The 24,584-nt window shown below is 41.6% G+C and overlaps 1 protein-coding gene across 2 annotated transcripts; it reads left to right on the top strand.

Moving 5' to 3' along the window:
* The first annotated feature begins 332 nt into the window (after positions 1-332).
* Positions 333-22,486, top strand: mettl27 (methyltransferase like 27). Of its 2 annotated transcripts, XM_072243163.1 has the most exons (6): positions 367-436; positions 4,512-4,632; positions 7,154-7,282; positions 10,434-10,569; positions 12,457-12,549; positions 15,898-22,486. In XM_072243163.1, exons 2-6 carry the CDS (start codon positions 4,513-4,515, stop codon positions 16,131-16,133), a joined length of 714 nt encoding a protein of 237 aa, XP_072099264.1. In that variant the 5' UTR covers positions 367-436; position 4,512; the 3' UTR covers positions 16,134-22,486. The 2 variants fall into 2 exon arrangements, with proteins under 2 accessions (XP_072099265.1, XP_072099264.1); XM_072243164.1 differs by lacking the exon at positions 4,512-4,632 and having other exon boundaries at positions 333-436.
* Positions 22,487-24,584: the final 2,098 nt, after the last annotated feature.

The raw sequence follows: 24,584 nt of genomic DNA, 5'->3' as shown, positions 1-24,584 counted from the left end.
TCTCAAACTTCTGCTAATGCCCCACCTCCCCCTCGTACCCCATCCGTTATTTATTTATATACACACATTCTTTCTCTCTCTCTCTCTCTCACTCTCTCTCTGTCCTTTTTCTCCCTCTGTCCCTCTGACTATACCCCTTGCCCATCCTCTGGGTTTTCCCCCCTCCCCCTTTTCCTTCTCCCTAGGCCCCCTCATGATCCTCTCATATCCCTTTTGCCAATCAACTTTCCAGCTCTTGGCTCCATCTCTCCCCCTCCTGTCTTCTCCTATCATTTTGGATCTCCCCCTCCCCCTTCAGTTAGTCCTGACGAAGGGTCTCGGCCGGAAATGTCGACTGTACTACTTCCTATAGATGCTGCCTGGCCTGTTGCGTCCCACCAGCATTTTGTGCGTGTTGCTTTGGTGGTCGTTGCTCGTTCATTTACGGGATACACAGGTAATGCAGTTGGTCACTGCTTAAATCATTTACATTCGGTGACAACTATTGATTCTGGTGGACTGCCGATAAGCACTCTGTCGTCCTTCACGTATGTTTCGCTATTTAGTGTTGTCCCGCCCGTCTTAAATTTGTGCAGCATGAAACGGTGTATTTAAGAATGCAGCAGAGAAACTGGGACGGTGATAATTTGGGATTTCTCGGTCAATATTGGTCAAGTATTTCACACACCTAAAAACGATTCTGGTTTTGAGCCTGGCTGTCGGAGGCACAGCAAACTGAGCTGCTGATAAGGGGGCGAGGGAATGTGTAAAACCTTGACGGCCGTATTCCTGAAACACCGCAAAATCTTTCCGAACAAGACCAGCCTTTGACGCTTTGAGGAGCCGGGTTCGGCGGCGGCGGTCCGTCGCGGCCGGACAGGGTGACGGTCGGCTCGCGCGGTCCTTTCCGACAGGCAGCGCGAGAGCTTAACGGTCGTCGAGGCGGCCTCGAGCGGGGCGGGGCGGGGCGGGGCGGGGTGGGGTGGGGTGGGGTGGGGGAGGGGCGGGGCGGTGGGCTCGCGCTTCTCCGGGAGGGCAGCCGTCCGCGTCCACCCTCCGCGCAGGGTAACAGTCACCCATCCTCCCTACAGAACAATTCCCCCACACAACCCGGATCTTTCCACCCTCTCCCCGCACAAAGCTCTGCTCCCCGAGACCTGTGTCTCCTACTTCCCCCATCAAAGACCCTTCCACCTTGCCTCGTCACAAAATCACCCCGATCAGAATTGGGTTCACTCACCTGTGCCATGAAATTTGGTTTCCTTTTCTGTGCCAGCAGTACAGTGCAATACATAAAGCAGCCAACGTAATCAAAGACCCTTCCCCCCCCCCCACCCCATCTGGCAGAAGATACTAAAGCTTGGAAGCACATTGCTACCATGTTCAAGGGTAGCTTCTGACCCACTGCCATAAAACCATTGAAACACACACAAAAAATACTACTGAAGGAACTCAGCAGGCCTGGCAGCTTCTATGGAAAAAAGTAATCGGTCGACGTTTCGGCCGAGACCCTTCATTGGGGCTGGAGAAAAAAAATGAGTCAGAGAAAGAAGGTGAAGGGAAATGAAGAAGAAACACAAAGTGATAGAAAGGGTCAAGGGGTGAAGTAAAGACCTGGGAGGTCGATTGGTGAAAGAGATGGAGGGCTGGGGAAGGGGAAATCTAATAGGAGAGGGCAGAAGGCAATGGAAGAAAGAAAAAGGAGAGAAGCACCAGAGGGAGGTGATGGCAGGTAAGGAGATGAGGTGAGAAAGGAAAATGGGAATGGGGAATAGTGATGCAGTGAAGTTTGAGAAATTGATGCTCATGCCATCAAAGTTGGAGGCTACCTAGATAGAATACACAGTATTGCTTCTTCAACCTGAGTGTGGCCTCATTGCGACAGTAGACTAGGCCGTGGAGTGACATGTCGGGATGGGAAATGGAATTAAAATGGGTGGCTACTGGGAGATCCCACTTTTCCTGGTGGACGGAGCACAGATGCTTGGCAAAGCAGTTTCCCAGTCTACGTCAGGTCTCACCGATATAAAGGAGGCCACACCAGGAGCACCAGATACAGCAGATGGCCCCAATAAAATCACAGGTGAGGTGTCTCCTCACCTGGAAGGATTGCTTGTGGTCCTGAATGGTAGTGAGAGAGGAGGTTTAGGCTCAGGTGAAGCACTTGTCCAGCATCTGCAGATTTTCTCTTGTGATAAAACCATTGAATGGATCTCTTGTATATTATGGTCACTTGGCCTTACAATCTTCCTTGTAGTGGCAGATTTCAGAATGATAGCTTCAGTACTGATGTGATGAAATTATCTGTGTAGATGGTATGCAAAAAAGTGTTTTTCACTCCTGGTACATACACAACAATAAAAAAAAGCTTTATCTTTCTCATCAGCCTCATTTCCTCTCATTGTCAAAAGAAATGCAGCATTAATTCTTCAAAATGAGTTGAAAAAAAATCAAAGTACGTGCATGTCACCATATATAACCATGAGATTGCTTGACTTGCATTCAATCACCGTAAACACAAGAAACACAGCAGGATAAATGAAAGATCGCACCCAACAGTGCAGACAAACATTGTGTAAAAAAACAACAAACTACAAATACAAAAAGAAGAAATAATAAATATCAAGAAGATGTGATGAAGAATCCTTGAAAGTGAGTCCAGATCAGTGAGGGGGCAAATGAAGCTACCCCTCTGGTTCAAGAGCCTGATGGTTCGGGAGCAGTAACTGTTCCTGACTCTGGTGGCATGGGTCCTGAGGCTCCAGTACCTTCTTTAAAAAACATAAAAACACAGAAAACCTACAGCACAATACAGGCCCTTCGGCCCACAGAGTTGTGCTGAACATGGCCCTACCTTAGAAATTACTAGACTTACCCATAGCCCTCTATTTTTCTGAGCTCCATGTACCTATCCAAAAATCTCTTAAAAGACCCTATCATATCGGCCTCCACCACCGTTGCCGGCAGTGCATTCCACGCACTTACCACTCTCTGAGTAAAAAACTTACCCCTGACATCCCCTCTGTACCTACTCCCCAGCACCTTAAACTTGTCTCCTCTTGTGGCAACTGTTTCAGCACTGGGAAAAAGCCTCTGACTATCCACACGATCAATGCCTCTCATCATCTTGTACACCTCTATTAGGTCACATCTCATCCTCCGTCGCTCCAAGGAGAAAAGGCCAAGTTCAGTCAACCTATTCTCATAAGGCATGCTCCCCAATCCAGGCAACATCCTTGTAAATCTCCTCTGCACCCTTTCTATGGCTTCTACATCCTTCCTGTAGTGAGGCAACCAGAACTGAGTACAGTACTCCAAGTGTGGTCTGACCAGGGTCTTATATAGCTGCAACATTACCTCTCGGCTCCTAAATTCAATTCCACCATTGATGAAGGCCAATACACCATGCGCCTTCTTAACCACAGAGTCAATCTGCGCAGCTGCTTTGAGTGTCCTATGGACTCGGACCCCAAGATCCCTATGATCCTCCACACTGCCAAGAGTCTTACCATTAATACTATATTCTGCTATTATATCAGCAGCGAGAAGAGAGCATGACCTGGGTGGCGGGGGTCCATGATGATGAATGCTGCTTTCCTGCGATAGCATTCCATGTAGATGTGCTCAGTGGTGGGGAGGGCTTTACCCGTGATGGACTGGACTGATTTCACTACTTTTTGTAGGTTTTTCCATACAATGACAATGGTGTTTCCATACCAGGCCGTGGTACTACCAGTCAATATACTTTCCACCACATATGAATAAATGTTTATCAAAGTTTTAGATGACAAGCAAAATCTATGCAAACTTCTAAGATAGTAGAGGCGCTCCTGTATGTTCTTAATAATGGTACTTATGTGCTGGACCCAGGGTGGATCCTCTGAAAAGATAACACTGAGTAATAGATTTTGGCTGCATTATGTCAAAGCACATTAAAAACTAAATTGAAGCAAATGCTGCTTTTTTTATTCTTCAGCAACAAACAAGATGCTGGATGGACAGTCAGTGTTTCTAATTGAGATCCTTCATCTAAACCAAGTGTCTGGATGAAGGATCACGACCTAAGATCTTGATCTCCATTTTCCTCCGCAGATGCTGCCTGTTGAGTTCCTCTGCTTTTTTTTCTCCAGATTCCAGCATCCCTGTCTTCACTCTTTTTAACTAGGTTTTCTTACAGTGTACAAATTAAAATTTTACACCACAGGTATGAAAAAATATTCCCCTTTTTTGTAAGTATGAACCTGCTGGACTTGTGTAGGTACAGACCAAATTATTTGTTCAATAAATGAATTGATTTGAAATTATGAGAATAGCTTTTTATTCTGTGCATTATTTAAAAGCTTAAAACTACAAATACTTGAATCCTGCAATCTGAATTTCCACATATATTTATATGCAAAATGTCTGGTATTTATGTTCAGTTAGTACTTAGAGTATGTACATAAACTGATTTAAGTGCAATGAAATAAAATTGGTTTATAGAAGATGAAGTGAAATTATGATTTCAGGGCAGTTCTCCCTTTTATCTCTAGAATGGCAGATAATCCAAGAACACTTGCTGATGTGCAAAGAACTGTTCTGGCTGTTCATAAGATGTCTGCAATTAAATGCACGTTATCATTTTATGATACTTGGTATGAGCTCTATGAACAGGTACTTTACAGCTTTCAAATGATAATGTTTGAAATGATAATGTACAATATGGGTAGCTAGTGTTCCTAAGATAAAAATAACATATAATAAAACTGTAAAGGCAGGGAAAATGTGTGAAAAACTCACCAGGTCCAGCTGCATCTATGGAAAGAGAAACACTCAACATTTCAGGTCCCACCAACCATGTGACTTTGCCCAGTTAGAGAAGTTCCCCCCTTACTGTACTCCACTTTTGCCGCTATCTAAACTAATTTGTTTCACCATTTCTGAATTGGATGAAGGATTCCTCATCTACAAAATTAGGTTTGTCTCCACAGAAAATGCATGATCTGCTAAGTATTCCTACAATTTTCCATTATCTGATTTTGTTATGGCATTTGTTCACATTTTCTTACACTACCCCTATGTCTGGCCTGCTGGGCAGGTTCTGTAACGTTACTAGTAATAATACATTATATACACCAAGAAGTTTGATGTACTGGTAATTGCCCCTAGTAAACAATTTTGACTTGGCCTATTAGAGATAAACACCTTTCTTCTACATATCCTTCTCTCCTATTGAAAACGAATTTATGCCCCTCTTTCTGAGTTCTGATGATATAACTTTCTACAGGTATTGCCTGATCAGCTTTAATTATTGGCATTTTCTGTTTTTTTTATATCAGATTTCCAGCATCTGCATTCATTCTCATTGCCATGCTGCTTAGTGTGAAGGGACACTGAGCCTGTGGAGGGCTAGGTTTGTACAGACTGGAGTGAGCCCTACAGCAGAGCTTAGAGGTGCACTGTGGGCAGCACAGTGAGTGGGGGACATTATTGGGATGAGCAAGAGCTTCCCCATGTGCTATAGACTGCCCATGATTTATAGTCTGTTTGCATGGGGCAGATGTGTTGTGTCTTGCAATCAGACAAGAGTGACATAATATGAAAAGCAAATAATGCAGATACAAGCAACACACATCAAAGTTGCTGGTGAACGCAGCAGGCCAGGCAGCATCTCTAGGAAGAGGTACAGTCGACGTTTCAGGCCGAGACCCGAGTCCTGACGAAGGGTCTTGGCCTGAAACGTCGACTGTACCTCTTCCTAGAGATGCTGCCTGGCCTGCTGCGTTCACCAGCAACTTTGATGTGTGTTGCTTGAATTTCCAGCATCTGCAGAATTCCTATTGTAATGCAGATACAGTTAGGTTGCAAATGGAATTTTGAAAATGGAATAAAAACATAAAATACTCGATGCCTGCAGCAAATCACCAGTGACGGAAGAGGTGTTTTTTAGAATCATCATATTACATTTATTCAAAATACTTAGTTACACAGTTGGTAGGAAACCATGAATTTGGAGGAGACAGGTTCTTAAAAAAGTAGTAAGGCTGATCGACACCACCACCCTTACAAACCCCCAACCACCACTACTTTAGCATTTCCTGTCAGTCACTTTATATACAGACACTCCTGCGCCTAGCGTCACTTAATGGACATACAATCAATCTATGTATATAAGCTATTTTATATATTTATAGTTATTGTGTTTTTTATTATTATGATACACTTATCTTGCTGATTTTTGTGTGCTGCATCAGATCCAGAGCAATAATTATTTTGTTCACCTTTGCACTGGAAATGACATAAAAAAATCTTGAATCTTATGTTAATACCGAGGTAAATTAAGTTGATTATGGAATAATAGATGCATTGCTTTTGGTGGTTAAGGAAATAAATATACTGAATAGAAATTGGTGAGAGAGACACTGAAAAAGATGTAATATTTTGTACTTGTTTACAAGTGATACGAGAAAGTAACAGACAATGCAATTTTGTTATCTTAACAAATTAATTGGATTCCGACCATTTGTAAATTTATTATAACACTCTGAGCCATCTTTTAGAAAGCTGAAATAAAACCGTATTGGGGTATTATGAGGAAATATGTGTAACTTCCAGGGAAATCTTCCAATCTGGAACCCTCAAGTTCTCAAGCATTTTACTGTAAACAATATCCCAACCAATGCATTCTCAAAGTACTATATAAAATGTTTCCATAACATCAGAAAGATACACCAGCTTTATAGGCAATATAGAGGAGAGTTAATGAGTTGACGTTTTGATCAGATACACAAGGATCTATTGGCTTTGAAATAGACTTTTAGATCTCTGTATCAGATGCATAAAGGAAAAATGATGTGAAATTCCAACAATGGAATTCCGACTTCAGTATTGTGGAGGACACATTTAGGATTCATCAGGTTATTGTGAAGGACACATTCATCAAGGTATATTCACAGAACGTGATTAGTAAACATTACTTACTGGGAAAAGTGATTTAGAACATTTTTAAGGAGTGGGTATAACAATGTTGTTTCTCAGTAAAGTGAGATAACAATAAATAAATTACTAATAAAGCAATTGTAATGAGGAACTAGTAAATATAATATTCCAGAAAGATGAAAGTAAATACAGATGTAATTTTCATCTTAGTCTGTTTTGCTGTTACTAACTACTTTTTCAAATGTTCCTTTTTCAGGATGTGAAACTTCTGGATTATCGGGCTCCTCTCTTAGCTTCAATGAGTTTAGCGGATGTCATGCCTGAAGACCGTGATCAGGCATTGATTCTCGATGTAGCTTGTGGAACAGGACTAGTGGCAATGCAGGTTGCTGAATTACAATTAGTGACGAATAATACCATATTGACATATTTTGAATTTTTGAAATGTTTCTTAGTAACTATTGCTTATTTCTAATTTTTGATTTGCATCAGAATATCAATGGAAACTAAGCCAAGGTGTCTGTTCCAACTTTCTCAAAAGTCATTGCTGCTTTTTTTTACTTTCTTGTCCAAATCCCATATCATTAGATTCAGTGAAAGTTAAGTCTTGGCCTTGGATATGCTCAATGACTTAATATTCCCGGTCCTTTTCAGTAAGGAATTTCAAAGAATAACAACCTTATGAAAAACATTTCTTGTCTCCCTTTGAAGTAGCCTACCTTTATCCTGAAACAATGTTCTTTAGTTCTTAGTATCAAATTATGCAACTTCACATCTCTTTCCTTTAATCCATTGAATCATTCTTTCATTTTAGATTGAATTTCAGTGGGGTTCCTCCCGTTATTTCATTAAAGACTGTGTGGAAATGTTACTGACTATTTATAAACTGACATTTACAGGTGCAAAAACTACTTGTGCACTATATATAAGTATGTATTAGGTATCTGATGCCTCATGTAAAAGCATCTACAGAAAAAGCCAGTGAAGAACATAAGAAATATAGCAGCAGTAGATCATTTGGCCCGTCATGCTTCTCAGTCATTCATAAGTTCATGATCTTTCACCTCATTGTCACACTCACCATTTCCTTGATTCCCTTAATGTCTAAAAATCTAGTGTTCTGTATTTTGCATTGGCTTAGCTCCTCTTGAGTAGTTACTGTAAATTCAAAAAATATATACCTTTGGGTTGAGGAAATTTATCACATCTCTTTGCTGAAAAATTGATCCTTTAATTTGTGACAGTGACACTTAGTTTCAGACACTCCAGCAAAGTGAAACATAAGCACTGCATCTGCTCTGTGATGCCCCATAAGATTTTGGAATGTTTCATACCTCCCCCAGTTCATGTTAGATTGAGGTTTATAGGCCTAAATCTACTTTGATAAATAAACACTATTTCTCATGAAGCACATCTCTGTTTTGGTTATTAACCTAGACTGAAGCAAAGCAAGAGTAGACCCATCCTAAAATTCCCAACTATTTACTTTGCCAAACCAACTGACTACAGTTCCTGAGTCTTGAGATGTTTTTTAGCATTAGTTTAGGACCTTCCATTTAGCTGGCTGCAACGAAAAGCTGCTTGTAAAACATAAAATATTATAAATTACAACAGTTTGTTTTATGAGGCACAACTACATTCAATTGATCATTCATAATTCTCTTAATAGATAATGTCAGTTAAACTACCTGTTTCTCAGCATGGAACTTGCTTGGCGTTACCTTATCATTAGAGTCTCAATATATACCAACACAATTTGCTCATAACAGTCCAAAGTTTATCTTTTTGTTGCCTTTCAATTACCCATAACCTCTGTTAAGCTGCCAGATTCTCTTTTTACAATTTAGTATAGATTTTTTTGTGCAAATTGTTTGTCTTAGTTCCTATGTTATAGCTAATCACACTTCGGAAATACCTAATTGGTAATAAAACACTTCGGGTTGTCCTGTGGTCATAAAAAGTGCTATCAAAATACAAGCATTATCTTTAACCAAAATAGCACTGATATGCATGTCACGTTGAAATATCTAGCTTATTTTGCCAGCCAACACTGAAGTTTATTGTACATGATTTGTTCACAGCAATCTATCAGACAGATTGGAAATGTGTTTCTTTACTAAGTTGAAAACCAACAGAAGACAACTAAAAAGCTATAAGGGAAGAAAAGATGAAATATTGAATAATAATATCAAAAAAGATGCCAAAAAGTTTTTTTCCAGATATATATAGGGTAAAAGAGAGGCTAGAGTGGATATTGAATCTCTAGAAAATTATGCTGGGTAGTAATGGGGGACAAAGAAAATGCAGACGAACTTAAGTATTTTGCATCAGTCTTCACTTTGAAAGACACTGGCTGTATGCCAGAAATTCAAGAGTGTCAGGGGACAGAAGTGAGTGTAGTTGTTAATACTGAGGAGAAGATGCTTGGGAAGCTGAAAGGTTTAGAGGTAGATAAGTCACCTGGGCCAGATGAACTACACGCCGGGGTTCTGAAAGAGGTTGCTAAAGAGATTGTGGAAGCATTTGTAATGATCCAAGAATCACTAGATTTTGGAATGGTTCTGGAGGACTGGAAGATTGAAAATGTCACTCCACTCTTTAAGAAAGGAGTGAGGCAGAAGAAAGGAAATTATAGGCCAGTTAGCCAAACTTCCTTGGGAGGACTTGAACAGATTGGAAGAATAGGCAAAGAAGTGGCAGATGGTGTATAGTGTAGGGAAGTGTATGATAATGTATTTTGGTAGAAGGAATAAAGATGTAGACTATTTTCTAAATGGGGACAAAATTCAAAAATTACAGTGAGTCCTTGTGCAGGATTCCCTAAAGGTTAACTTGTAGGTTGAGTCAATGGTAAGGAAGGCAAATGCAATGTTAGCATTCATTTTGAAAGGACTAGAATATAAGAGCAAGGATATGAAGCTGAGGCTTTATAAGATGTTGGTCAAACTGTACTTGGAGTATTGTGAGCAGTTTTGAGACCCTTATCAAAGAAAAGATGTACTGGCATTGGACAGGATCGAGAGGAGGTTCATGTGAATAATTCCATGAATGAAATGGTTAACATATATATTGTACTTAATAGAGTTTAGAAGAATGAGGGGGATTTCAATGAAACCTATTGAATACTGAAAGGCCTAGTGGATGTGAAGAAGAGGTTTCCCATAGTGGGTGAGTACCGGACCAGAAGACAAACCTCAGAATAGAGAGAAGTCTATTTAGAACAGAGATGAGAAGGAATTTCTTTAGCCAGAGGGTGATAAATCTGTGGAATTCATTGTTATAGATGGCTATTGAGGCGAAGATACAGGGTATATTTAAAGCATAGGTTGCTAGGTTCTTGGTTAGTCAGGACAATGAAAAGGTTACAGGAGCATGCAGGAGAATAGGGTTGAGAGGGATAATAAATCAGCCTTGCTGGAATGGTGGAGCAGACTTGATGGGTCAAGTGCCCTAATTCTACTCTTATGCTTATGGTCTTAATTTTGAGGGTTATAAATCTTCTATAGGTTGTGACATGCAATTATGTTTTTTGTTAGTTACAGAAACTTGGATTTTGCAACTTTCATGGACTGGATGGCAGTGAAAGAATGTTACAATTAGCAGAGTCTAAATCAGTATACCAAACCCTTCAGAAATGCATTATAGGTACTGAATCACTTCCACTGTCTTCAGGTAAATTAATAGAAAACATAAATCTATTACTTTCTGGGGTTGTTGCATTGTGTTAAGAACTAGAAAAATAGACCACAAAACTACCAATGAAGATATTTTATGAAGCTAAATAGAAAAGTATAGTGTGTACTTTTTAAAATATATTTTCTTGCACTATAGAAGGGCATTTCGGCTACTGAGCCTACACTTGCTTAAAGAGCAATCCCATTCTTTCATTTAGGTTTTCCTTTAACTTATTCTTCCCACATTCCCTTCAACTTCATCAAATTCTAGTAATTTGCTGCACATGAAGAGCACATTACAGTGGTCAATTAACCTGACCCATGCATCTTGGAGATGTGAGACAAAGTCTGAGCACTCAGGGAAACTCTTGCAGACAGGGAGAACAACCTTTGGAGGTTTTCGTCAGAAAGCAGCTAGCCAGATGGTACGACTATTAAAGTGATTTGGCCTTTAAAGAACAAGAAATACTGGCAAAGATATCTGATATTTTTTGCTTCTATGTATTACTATAGAAGTACCACTATATTTGGGCAGCACAGTAGTGTAGCAGTTAGTGTAACGCTATTACAACACTAGTGACCTGAGTTCAATTCCACTGCTGTTTGTAAGGAGTTTTTACATTCTCCCTGTAACAGCATGGGCTTCCTCCAGGTGCTCTGGTTTGCTCCCACATTCCAAAGTTGTACAAGTTGGTGTGTTACTTATTCACATGGGTGTAATTGAGCAGCACAAACTAATTGTCCTGTAACTCTAAAATGAAAAATAAATACTATTGCATAAAATACCTTGTTATTTTACAATTTTGGATGCAAATTACCTTATCACTCTGAAAAGACATGAAGCAGAACATTAATGATTACTGTACAGTTCAGTTTTAGATATCAATTCCCACCTTGCTCAGGCCTATAGTTCGAAAGCTTCAATTGAATTTTTATCAATAAGTTATTGAATGAATGATCATTTTATGGCCTGACCTTTCTTAATGGACTGCCCAATTTGGGGTCAATATATTTCAGTCTATGTTCGGGACCAGAGCCGAGAGTTGGGCTGATTTAACTTGCTCCCACGATGTTCACTCCTCTCTCCACAACCGTGCTTCACGTCTGCAGGTTTTGCAGCGATTTGCCCCGCTAGTATGAACTGAGGCTAAGGCTCGCGCCCTCGCCGGGCTGCTCTAAATTTCAGATCTAAGGATTCAGTTTGGTTCGGAATGCTGTTGCTCATTTCTACAGTTTGCATGATTTGCGTTTTTTTTCTCTTTCTCTGCGTATTGGATGTTGGTCTTTATTTTTTTAATTAAGTTCTTTCGGGTTTCTTGCTTTGTGGCTGCCTGTAAGCAGACAAATATCAAGGTTGTATAATTTATACATTCTATGATAATAAATGTACTTTGAAACTTTGAATGTTTGGCATCTAATTCAACTCACTAGGTCAAGGTATAAACCAAATCCAGAGAGTTTTCTGCTAAAATTTTGAAATTGTTTTAATTACATTTACAAAATAAAGGACAATATAATTGTAAAGCTGGCAAGAGTAATTTACTCAAATGTAACTTCTCACTCAATATAAGTATTGGTTATGAAAGAATGTTGAGGAAATGATAAATATGAGTAGTATATCTGAGAGCAGTTGATGGTTCAATCAAACATCATGCCTCTTTAAAATAATGGACTGAAAACATTGCTACTATTAACAGTCAAAGATTGGTTCACTCAAAGTAGAATCATCTTGTTACAGCCTCTTGGCATACCACCCATAGTCTCTGTTTCAATTCATTATGCAAAACCAGTCTTCTACTAACAAAATGATTACAATAATTTTGATTGCTAAGGCCAAATTTCACAGATTGTCATCTGACATTTTTATTTTTATTTTTTGTTTCAGACACTTATGATGCTGTTTTGATTGTTGGGGCGCTAAGTGAAGGACAGGTGCCATGTACCGTTGTTCCTGAACTCCATCGAGTTACCAAACCAGGTAAGGGAGTCACATATTTTTGTCAAGTTCATACTACTTGGCCAAAGCATGGAATAGTTAAAAATTAGGACTATAAAATAAAAAGATGTAGCTGGAGATTATTTCCTTTATTTTCTTGCCATTTAATATTTCTCTGAATAAGAGAGTTAAAATGTTGACAACCAGACAGTCAAGCCATTTAGCGTAAAATCCCGATACAGTCACTAAAGGGAATCTTGGTCTGGCTATACCATTTGAGTATATTAAATTTTAGCATTTAGCATATACTTCATTTATTTTGGATTCTGAATTATAATGGCCAATTTCAATCAAGGCTAGTTGAATTTATTGTCATAAGCGCAAGTACAGGTATGCACAGGGTCAATAAAAAACTTCCTTGCAGCAGCATCACAGGCACAAAGCATTCACAAGAGGAGCACCAATGAAATGTAAATTGCACACACCTGAGTGCCCTGTCAGTTATGGTGCAAGGCACACCACAGAGAAGAAGAAGGAAGGCATATCAAAAACAGTGGTATAGCATTGTCAGGACCGATTTTTAGGTCATCAGAAGGGAGGAGCTAAAAGGATAAAATCCATTCATCCTCCTATTTACAAACAAGAGAATCCAAGCAATACACCCAAAACACTGGAGGAACTCAGGCCAGGAAAAGAGTACAGTCGACATTTTGAGCCGAGACCTTTCGGCAGGACTGGAGAGAAAAAGGTGAGGAGTAGGTTTAAAAGGTGGGGGGGGAGGGAGAAACACAAAGTGATAGGTGAAAGCTGAAGGGGGAGGGATGAAGTTAAGAGCTGGGAGGTTGATTGGTGAAAGAATCACAATGCAATGGAAGAAGGAAAAGGAGGAGGAGCACCAGAGGGAGGTGATGGGCAGGCAAGGAGATAAAGTGAGAGAGGGAAAAGGGGTGGAAAACGGTGAAGGAGAGGGGTGATGGGGGACATTACCAGAAGTTCGAGAAATCGATGCTCATGCCATCAGGTTGAAGGCCACCGAGACAGAATATAAGGTGCTGTTCCTCCAACTTAAGTGTGGCCTCATCAGGACAGTGGATCCTCCTACTTACTTTTCTCCAGACATTCATGGTTATTCATTTTCTTTTTATTAACTTTCAACTGACACCACTACTCACAGTGTGTATTCAACCTATCCTGGTCTCTGTCTGATCCCAGATCTTTCCTTTTGTCAACCCCATCCTTTTCCCCCTTTCCTGTGCAGTATGAAATTGAATTTTAATTCTAACTTTACCCAGTAATACGTCGTTTCTCTGAATGCAGATACAACCTAATCTGTTTTTACTCATATCTTCTTTGATATCCTAATCTAAGAAAAATCTACATAGTGTTGTTCTGTGAATATACAAGCACATAATTACAAGATTTGACTCATGGCTCCAGTTTTATTACAGATTAGCAACTTGCTGTTGAAATTAAAACTGCAGTGCGTTATGCAGCTGCTGCATAGGGACTACTTAGTGAATGAGTTGTGGAGGGACTGGTTACTTAGAGTAGTGGATAAGAAGCAACCAATCAAGAAGATTGCCTTGTCTTGGATAATCATATTCAAGCTGCATTTATTAGGCAAATAGAGAGTATTCAGTTACATGGAGTTACAAGAGAAGGCAGTTAGAGAATCAGGAGGAACCCAGTATTCAATTAGATTCCCGACCTGTGCCTTGTAGGTGGCAGAAAAGCATTGTGGTGTCGATAGATGAGCCAGTCACTGCATCTTTTCAGCTGTTAACTTGTTCTTGAAGCCACGGTTTTTACGTGGCTATTCCAGTTGATTTTCTGGTAAACATTGAACACCCCACTCACCTCCTAGGATGTTGAAGGTGGAGTCATCGGCAATGTTAATACCATTGAGTGTAAGGAAGGGTGTTTGGACTCAGTTTTATTCAAAATGCTCATTGATTGGCACTTGTATGGCAAGAGCGTTATTGTCCATATATCTGTCCATGGTTAGGTCTTGCCTCGTATAGCTACTTCACTTACAAATGGAATTGAAGATTGTGTAATCATAGAACTGGGTGATCATGAAAGTACAAGGTAGCTGGCATTGGTTGAGCACAGACCGACACTGCCCAGAGGAATTCCTCAAGTGATGTCTAGTATGATTGATTTTTAACAAAAGTAACCAACTTCCTTTGTGCAATGTTTGGCTCCAATGCAAGGGAAGATGATTGTAATTGTGAAAGTCAATCAATCCAGCCTGAGAAAATCACTTTAAAAATTCCTTAGGGCCGTTTCCAATGTCCAAGTAATTTGAGATGTTTCATCGGTAACCTTCCCTCCTTCATTTATATGTATATAAAAGTACATTTTATATATATATATTTTTTTCCCCAATGTGCTGTGTATGTTTTGCACTTTGACCCCAGAGGAACGCTATTTCATTTGGTTGTATTCATGTATGGCTGAATGATAATTAAATAATTAAATCTGAGTTTGATTTGATTTTGCCTCATTTGATCAAATGGCATGGCTGTCAAGGATCTCATGATTAGATAATCACTAGACAAAACTATTGTTTGTAGTGCAGGATATTTGGATTCCATAGGTCTGCCCTTTCAAGAGAAAACTAATTGAGTCTTGCATGCCACAGAAGAGAGTACTGCTGGCTTAGACAAAGTAGGTTGATGAAGGAGTGTTCCTCCTGTCTCACCCAACCACACACCAAAATTTGCAATCTCTTTCACAACATTAATAAGGGCAGAGGCACATGGGTATATCACTACCTGCAGTTTCCCTCCAAGTGGCACACCAAGCTGATTTGGAAATATATCACTGTTTCTTCATTGTCACTAGGTCTAAATCCTGGAACTATCAGTACAATTGCATTTGAAAATACTGTACCTTCTCTGGAAGAATTACAGTGCTTCAAGAAGTTAGCTCATTTTCACCATTTCAAAGGCAGCTAGCAATGGGGAACAAATGCGTGTCTGTCAACAACACTTCTACAGATCGCATAAGTCAGTATTTTCTAGTCAAGATTATGTTTGACGTGGTTCTTAAATCAAACAGATAGAGAAAAAAAGTACTACTGCTGCTTTAAGTTAAGTACTTAAGAGCATCATTTAAAATGTAGAGTATGCCTTACAACAATTAGTAGTCACTTCCATTGATAAGGAATTGTTTTGAAATTTTCTTCTGCAGACAGCAGTTACCAAGCAGTTTCATGTTCATAATTACTAAGTACAAAAACTTAAATAACAGGTCAGCAATGATCTTACTGAATGGCAGAAAAGTCTTGTCCTATTCTTATCTCTATAAATTCCTCATGTAAGTTGTAAAGAAATGTTATGAACCATTAGACAATTTGAGTGCTTAACTATGTTCACTCTTCCCTAGGGGGCTTTGTGTGCATGACCACCCGGATAAATGTTTCAAATCAACTGTACAAATCACAACTGCAAGCTGTGATAGAGAAAATGGAGCAAAAAGGATTGTGGGTAAAGGTAATAGTACAAGAAATAGAGCAGTGGGAAAAGGCAACTTCTGTACATGAAACTGAACAGGATTCTACCTATATCCCTGGGGTAATCTATATCTACCAAAAATCCAAGGGTTCTGAATTTAAAAAATAACTTGGTATCATGTTAAAAAATATTTTACTGAGAATTATGGAAGTCAATCTTTATCTAGATTCATCTGCTTTTAATCACAGAATTGTTGATGAAGTAATATACTAGGGCTAGAATAACTGACTTTCAACAAGTTGTATATCCTCTGCCAGATCCCCACTTTCAATCACCAGTTCTTTGGCTTTCTCATGTCCTACAAAGATTGGAAGATAGACCATCTACAGAACCCAGAGCCTACTGTTTCCAACACTGGTGGGCCTGGATATCTCCAGACTGCGATCCCTACTGCCAACCTCAAAGGCTCTTTAACGATCCAGAGCAGGTTCAAAACCTGGACTCGGCCGCCATTAATGCAGGTTCTTCAAAGTGCCGATTGTGCAACCTCCAACTCTGACTCCAACCTTGACCTCCAAGCTGGGTCTTCACACACAGCCGCTGGAACCCCTGTCTCCCCTTCCCACGCCACCATTCTGCAATCCCATCTCTGTCAGGTCCCACCGCCAGCTCTTGGGTCCTCGGAGACTCCATCTTCCTCTCACCCCACCATCAGGAACACCCAAAATCTCCCTTCTCCTTAGATATGACCAAACCCCTTCTCCCTTCTGACCCCATCTCTCATCCATGCTGGGTCTTCATTATTCCCTCTGACCTTCTCTGAGGCAGAACGTTCTCAGTAAGGGCCTCACCTTTGTCCCCCTGCACCTACACCTCCATGCAGAGTTCCATGCCCACCATGACGCTGAGCTTTTCTTCCTCCGCCTCCATCTCCAAGCCTACTTCTTTGGCAAGGGCTCTCCACTCCACACCGACAACCCCTTCTTCTGTCTTCAATCCTCCTTCTCTTCCTGGACATTCCACTCTGGTCTTCTGCCTGCTCCAGATCTTTTTATTGCCAGCTACTGACGGAATATCAACTGTTTCGACTTCATCACTCCTCTCTCCAATTGCAACCTCACTCCTTCCAAACGCTTTGCTCTCCTCTCCCTTCATACTAATCCTAACCTCACCATCAAACCTGCAGATAAGGGGGATGCTGTAGTTGTCACAGTGGGGGTGCTGGGAGTGGACCCAAATGCAAGACACAAAAACACTATGCTTGTTGCAAGGAGAGCAAAGCAGAAGCAGGAACAGCGTACTGGACAAGGACTTGGGCCTTGGACTAAGGGTCTGGACTAGGACTCGGAATCACGGACTGCAGGGGCCAGGACTTGATACTTGGAGCCGCCGGGGCCAGGACTCTTCCTATTCACGGGACAGACTCAGACACAGAACATAAAACATAGAGCCAGGAATCTTCTTTAGACACAGGATGGAGTCGGGACTCTTCTTATTCATTGGACAGACTCAGACACAGAACATAAAACATAGAGCTGGGAACCCTCCTTAGACACAGGACGGAGTCGGGACTCTTCTTGACACAGGGTCAGGACCCTTCCAGGGTACAGGGCTGGGACCCCTTTTAGACGCACGACATGGATACGGAGACCGCACAACAATGGACAGAACTATAACTGGGCTCCAGTATTCTCCAAGCCGCGGCGAGCTCTTGACTCACCCCGGCGGGTTAACTTTGACTGACCCGTACTGACAAGGGAAGGCGGCTTGCTGGCACTTGCTTTGGGAGGAGACTAGGCTTGCTCCAGCCAGATGACATTGACTTGCAGTACCTTCGGTGACTTTGTTAATGCTTTCGCGCCGAATAGCTGAAAGCCAGAGACTAATAAACTGCCGGTTCAGCTGAGAGTAAATTGCCTCCAATCACCAAGCCCGAGGGGCACGGGAAAACAGGGAACCAAAGGAAAACAGGGAGCCAACGGTCCGGCTTGTAACACAAACGAAGTAAATTTAAAGGGAACCTGATCCAGACCATGACAGTAGTAGTCTGGCTTACTGACCTCTACCTTGCTGAGGCCCAGCGACAACTCTCAGACACTTGCTCTTAGTTACCCGTCAAACAGGACCCCACTAAGGAGCACCAAGCCATTGTTTCCCACACCATCACCGACTTTATTTGTTCTGGGGATCTCCCATCCACTGCCACAAATCTCATAGTTCCTGCGCCCTGCACCTCCCATTTCTACCTCCTACCTAAGATCCACAAACCTGCTTATTCAGGTAGACCCATTGTTTCAGTTTGTTCCCGCCCCACCAAACTCATATCTGCATACCTCAACTCTAGTTCAGTCCCTCCCTACCTACATTCTTGACACTTCACATGCTCTGGATCTTCTCAACGATTTCAAGTTCCGTAGCCCCTGTCATTTTATCTTTACTATGGATGTCCAATCCCTATACACCTCCATTCCCCACCAGGAAGGCCTCAAAGCTCTCTGTTTCTTTCTGGACACCAGACCCATCCAATTCCCCTCCACCACCACTCTCCTCAGTCTAGCGGAACATCCTCAATTTCTTTTTTGGTTTTCCTGTTTCCTTCAAACAAAAGGTGTAGCCAAGGGTACTTGCACGGGTTCCAGCTATGCCTGCCTTTTTGACAGCCATGTGCAACAATCCATGTTCCAAGTCTACGCTGGTGTCTGACCTCCACTTTTCCTATGTTACATCGACGACTGCATTGGTGCTGCTTCCTGCAGACGTGCAAAGCTCATCGACTTCATCAACTTTGCCTCCAGCTTCCACCCTGTCCTCAAATTTACCTGCTCCATTTCCGACACCTCCCTCCCCTTTCTAGATCTCTCTGCTTCTACCTCGAGTCAGTTTATCTTCTGATGTTTATTATAAATCCACGGATTCTTGCAGCTACCTGGACTATTCCTCTTCCCACCCTGATACTTATAAAAATGCCATCCCATTCTTGCAATTCCTCCGTCTCCGCGCATTTGCTCTCAGGATGAAGTTTTTCATTCCAGAATGAAGGAGATGTCCTCCTTTTTCAAAGAAAGGGGCTTCCCTGCCTCCACCATCAACACTGCCCTCAACTGCATCTCTTCCATTTCACGCATGTCTACCCTCACTCCATCCTCCCACAACCCTACCAAGGATAGGGTTCCTCTTGTCCTCACCTACCATCCCATCAGCCTCTGCATCCCGCACATAATTTTCCAAAACCTCTGTCATCTCCAATGGGATCCCACTACCAAGCACACCTTTCCCTCCTCCCCACTTTCTGCTTTCCACAGGGATCACTCCCTACACGACTCACTTGTGCATTCGTCCCTCCCCACTGATCTCCCTCCTGGCACCTAGCCTTGCAAGCAGCACAAGTGCTACACCTGCCCCTACACCTCCTCCCTCACTACCATTCAGGACCCAAACAGTCCTTACAGGCGAGGCAACACTTAACCTCTGAGCCTATTAGGGTCATATTCTGTATCCAGTGCTCCTGATGTGGCCTCCTGAATATCGGTGAGACTCAACGTAGATTGGGAGACCGCTTTGCTGAGTGCTACATTCTTGTCAGAAGAAGCGGGATCTCCCAGTGACCACCCATATTAATTCCACTTCCCATTCCCATTCCTATATGTCGATCCATGGCCTCCTCTACTGTTGCAATGAGACCACACTCAGTTTGGAGGAACAACACCTTATATTCTGTCTGGGTAGCGTCCAACCTGATAGCGTGAACATCAATTTCTCGACTTCCAGTAATTCCTCCCCCCCCCCCCCACCATTGCCCATCCCCTTTTCCCTTTCTCACCTTATCTCCTTGCCTGCCCATCGCCTCCCTCTGGTGCTCCTGCTTCTCCCCCTTTCTTCCATGGCTTTTTGTCCTCTCTTATTAGATTCCCCACCCCACCCCCATCTCCAGCCATGTATCTCTTTTACCAATCAACTTCCCAGCTCTTTACTTCACCTCTCCCCCTCCTGGTTTCACCTATCACCTGTTTCTCCCTCCCCTCCCCTCACCTTTTAAATCTACTCCTCATCTTTATTTCTCCAGTCTCGGCCCGAAACGTCAACTATTTTCCTATAGATGCTGCCTGCCCTGCTGAGTTCCTTCAGCATTTTGTGTGTGTTGCTTGGATTTCCAGCATCTGAGGATTTTCTCTTGGTTTATTCACAAGGGAATACGAGTATACATAGACCTTGATTCACATATGCAGAATATGGGATTGCTAAATAAATATTCAAGTGTATTTGTATTATCAGGATAATTAGTTACACCACAATATTAATTATCAATATCCTGATCTGAAATGAGAAAGTTGAAATACCTTGGGAAGTATTGATACAGTACTACCAAGAAAAACTGCCATCTTTTCCTGGTCTGGCCTACACTTGATTCCAACTCCTTCACTATGGTTGACTGCTAACTGTGATCTTCATTCAATTCCAAAACTTTAATCATTGTAAAATTTGATGCTTCCTGTAAATGTAGTATTTGTACTATTATTAAAGTTCTTATAAAGTTTTTAATCGGGATGGCAATGATCACTGCCCTCCTGCATGTCTCCAGACCTGGACTGCCTGCAACAGGTATATTTTAAAACTGGAAGAATACCAGCAATGCTGATTTTGCAAAATCCTTCAAATTCACTGGAAGGAGAAGTGTTGTCACCTCCAAGGCCAACTTCTGCAGTAATGAGCAAAAAAGTAAAATCTTGATGGAATTCCAGTTTAGGTAGCATATGTAGAGGGAAGTGGACAGACAGCTGGATGAAGAGACTAGATCCAAACCACCAATTGTGTATTTCCTGCTACAGGTGCTGCTTGACGAACTGAGTTTCTCCAACATTTTATTTTTTTGTTCCAGATTCCAACAACTGCAACCTCTTGTATTCCTAGTAATGAGGCCTCAATTACATATTGTTAGGCAGTCGTATGTTTGTAGGCCTGGCAACCTGACTCCAAACTGAACTCTCCGTGACAGCTCTATCATAATAAGAGGTTGCCAGACAGACAAAAGAGAAGTTTAAAAAACGTACTCAGAGCCTTCTAAGAAAATCCAACATCCCAACTGACTTCCGGACCCTATGCCCACTCAGACTACTGAAAGAGCATTCTGGAAGGTCACAGTCTGTGAAAGAGATTGCATTTTCCACAATGGCCACATCAGTCACATATGAACTAGAGTGAAAGTAAACCATTATGAATTCTGAGGGATTACTCAGGAAAAGGAGTTCAGTGCAAACCTTAGACATGAACTGTTACAAGTCCTATGAATCAATGTTTTATTCATCATCCTCCCTCCCTTGTGGCTGAGCTACTGGAAGACTATTAAATATAATATAAAAGAGCCAAATTTAAAGTTTCTCTGATTTAATTTGATCAAATACTTTAATGGCATTCCAAAAAGTACCATTTGTGTCTGGTAGTTAGCTGTATGTAACAGAAGCTATTTTATCAGATATCATCTCATTGATTAGCATACTGTTTATATTACAGGTAGTAAACAAAATTTGAAGGTTAGGATAATGATTTGTAGACTTGAGTTCAAATCCCACTTTTGCAGCTATAAACTTTAAATTCCTCATTGTCACTATTTTGGAGTACCTGTCCTGGCCCCAGCATGTAAGTGCAGTTACGAAGAAAGCATGGCAGCACCTCTACTTCCTTAGAAGTTTGTGAAGATTTGGCATGATATCTAAAACCTTGACAAACTTCAGTAGATGTATGGTGGAGGGTATGATGACTGGTTGCATCATGGCCTGGTATGGAAACACCAATATGCTTAAATGGAAAATCCTACAAAAAGTAGCCCAGTCCATCACAGGTAAAGTTCTCCCCACCATTGAGCACATTTACACGGAGTGTAGTCACAGTAAAGCAGCACCCATGCCATGCTCTCTCCTTACTACTGCAATCAAGAAGGTACAGGAGCCTTAGGATCCTCATCACCAGGTTCATGAACAGTTATTACCCCTCAACTATCAAGCTCATGAACTAGAGGGGATCACTTCACTTGCCCCAACACTGACCTGTTCCCACTACCTATGAAATCACTTTCAAGGACTCTTCATCTCATATTCTCAATATTGCCTTCTTTTTCTTTTATATTTGCACATTTTGTGTCTTCTGCATATTGGTTGTCCATCCTATTGGGTGTGGTCTTTCATTGATTCTATTGTGTTTGAATTTCCTGTGTATACCTGCAAGAAAACAAATCTCAGTGTTATATATGGTGACTTATATGTAGTTTGATAATACATGTACTTTGAAATTTGAACTTTAATATTAAGTGACTTTGTAGCAGTTCAAATGTCAGTAAACTTGCCTCCAATTCTCATTCTCTTTAAGATTGGAAATCTTAACAGTTTGCCCTTATGCTAGTACTTATGTGATTCCAAATGCAAAAACAATGTATAGTCATTTATCTACACTTTTAGCAAGACTGAATTAAAGTAGATGATAGACATTGTATGATCATCAATCGCTGAATAAAGTACATATTATGTCTATGTCAGGATGTTGTTTATTGACTACAGCTCAGCATTTAACACAATCATTCCTACAGTTCTGATTGAAAAGCTCTAGAACATGGGTCTCTGTACCTACCTCTGCAACTGCATCCTCGACTTCCAAACTGGAAGACCACAATCTGTGCAGATCAAAAATAACATCTCCACCTCACAGGTCATCATCACTGGCACACCTCAGGGATGTGTGGCGAGGCACAGCTCAAATGCCATCTTTAAATTTGCTGATGATACAACTATTGTTGGCAGGATTTCAGATAATGGCGAGAGGGCTACAGCAGCGAGCTATATCAGCTAGTTGAGTGGTGTTGCAGCAATAGTCTTGCACTCAATGTCAGTAAGACCAAGGAACTGATTGTGGACTTCAGAAAGAATAAGACAGGGGAACACACACCAGTTCTTATAGAGGGGTCAGCAGTGGAAAGAGTGAGCAATTTCAAGTTCCTGGGTGTCAATACCTCTGAGGATCAATCCTGGACCCAACATATCATTACAATTACAAATGTGGCACAACAGCGGCTATATTTCATTAGGAGTTTGAGGAGATTTGGTATGTCACCAAAGACATTCGGCAAATGTCTACAGATGTACCATGGAGAGCATCTTAACTGGCAGCATCACTGGGGGGAAGGGGCACTACTGCACAGAACCAAACTAAGTTGCAGAGAGTGCTCCATCATGAGCACTAGCCTTCATAGTATCCAGGACATCTTCAAGGAGCGATGCCTCATAAAGGCAACATCCATCATTCTGGACCACCATCACCTAGGTCATGCCTTTTCATTGCTACCATCTGGAAGAACGTATAGAAGCCAGAAGACACACACTCAATGATTCAGTAACAACTTGAAAAAGGATCTAGTGCAGGGATGGCCAACCTTTTACATTCCATGCGTCAGTTTTTTCACGCACGGAGTTCGGATGCGGCATACCAGCGGTCCCCAACCACCGGGCCGCGAGGAAACGATATGATTTGGCGATATGAGTCAGCTGCACGTTTCCTCATTCCCTGTCACGCCCACCGTTGAGCTCGAACGCACGCGAGGTCATTACCCGCGCGTCATCCGTGTCAGCGCGGGAAGGAGATCAACTCCTCCAGCTTGCAAATGACGGCGGGCTAAAAAGTATGTTTGACATAATATCTCTGCCGGCATTCTGGATCAAAATCAAGGCTAAATATCCTGAGATAGCTACGAAAGCACTAAAAACGTTGCTTCCACTTCCAACATATCTCTGCAATGAATGCAACGAAAACTAAATTGCGGAATAGACTCGACATAAGGAACCCCCTTCGAGTATCGCTGTCTCCCATCACCCCTCGATAGGACCGTCTTGTTGCAGAGAAATAAGCCCAGGGCTCCCACTGATTCAGCGATACTGGTGTGTTGCAATGATTTTATATGTTCATACAGGGAAAATATGTGCCGTGTGTTTAATATCCAAACGTTACTTAAAATGTTATGATGCTATTGATTTATATAACCATATAACAATTACAGCACGGAAACAGGCGATCTCTGCCCTTCTAGTCCGTGCCGAACGCTACTCTCACCTAATCCCACCGATCTGCACTCAGCCCATAACTCTTCATTCCTTTCCTGTTCATATACCGATCCAATTTAAGTGATAATATCGAACCTGCCTCTACCACTTCTACTGGGAGTTCTTTCAACACTTGCTTCAAGCTCTCCTGATAATTGACTTATCGCTATATTCATGCGAGGAAAATATGCGCTGTGTGTTTAATATTAAATTCGTTAGATAAACCCTTTTAGAAACGAAAGTGAGTGTATTAGCAATTTATCACCTATATTCCGGTCGTGATTAACCCCTCCCCCGAACAGAATCGGCAAAAGCGATTTGTAGGAAAAAATTGGCACGTACACGAATGCGCAAATCATGCGTGCGCACTTGTGTCCGCGCAAGGGTTCATGGTCACTGTAGTCTTCTCTGGGTAAACCCAACGTATTTGACTGCTACTTTTGTCCGTTGGCAACCCTACCCTCCACCACCGCCTCCCCGTACCCCGGTCGGCCGGTCTGCAGTGCAAAAAAGGTTGGGGACTCCTGCGCCATACAAC

This window comes from Mobula birostris, chromosome 25, assembly GCF_030028105.1.
Source record: "Mobula birostris isolate sMobBir1 chromosome 25, sMobBir1.hap1, whole genome shotgun sequence".
NCBI classification, from domain to species: Eukaryota; Metazoa; Chordata; class Chondrichthyes; order Myliobatiformes; family Myliobatidae; genus Mobula; species Mobula birostris.
The sequence above is the reverse complement of the archived record's forward strand: the minus strand, read 5'-3'. Positions and strand labels throughout refer to the sequence as shown.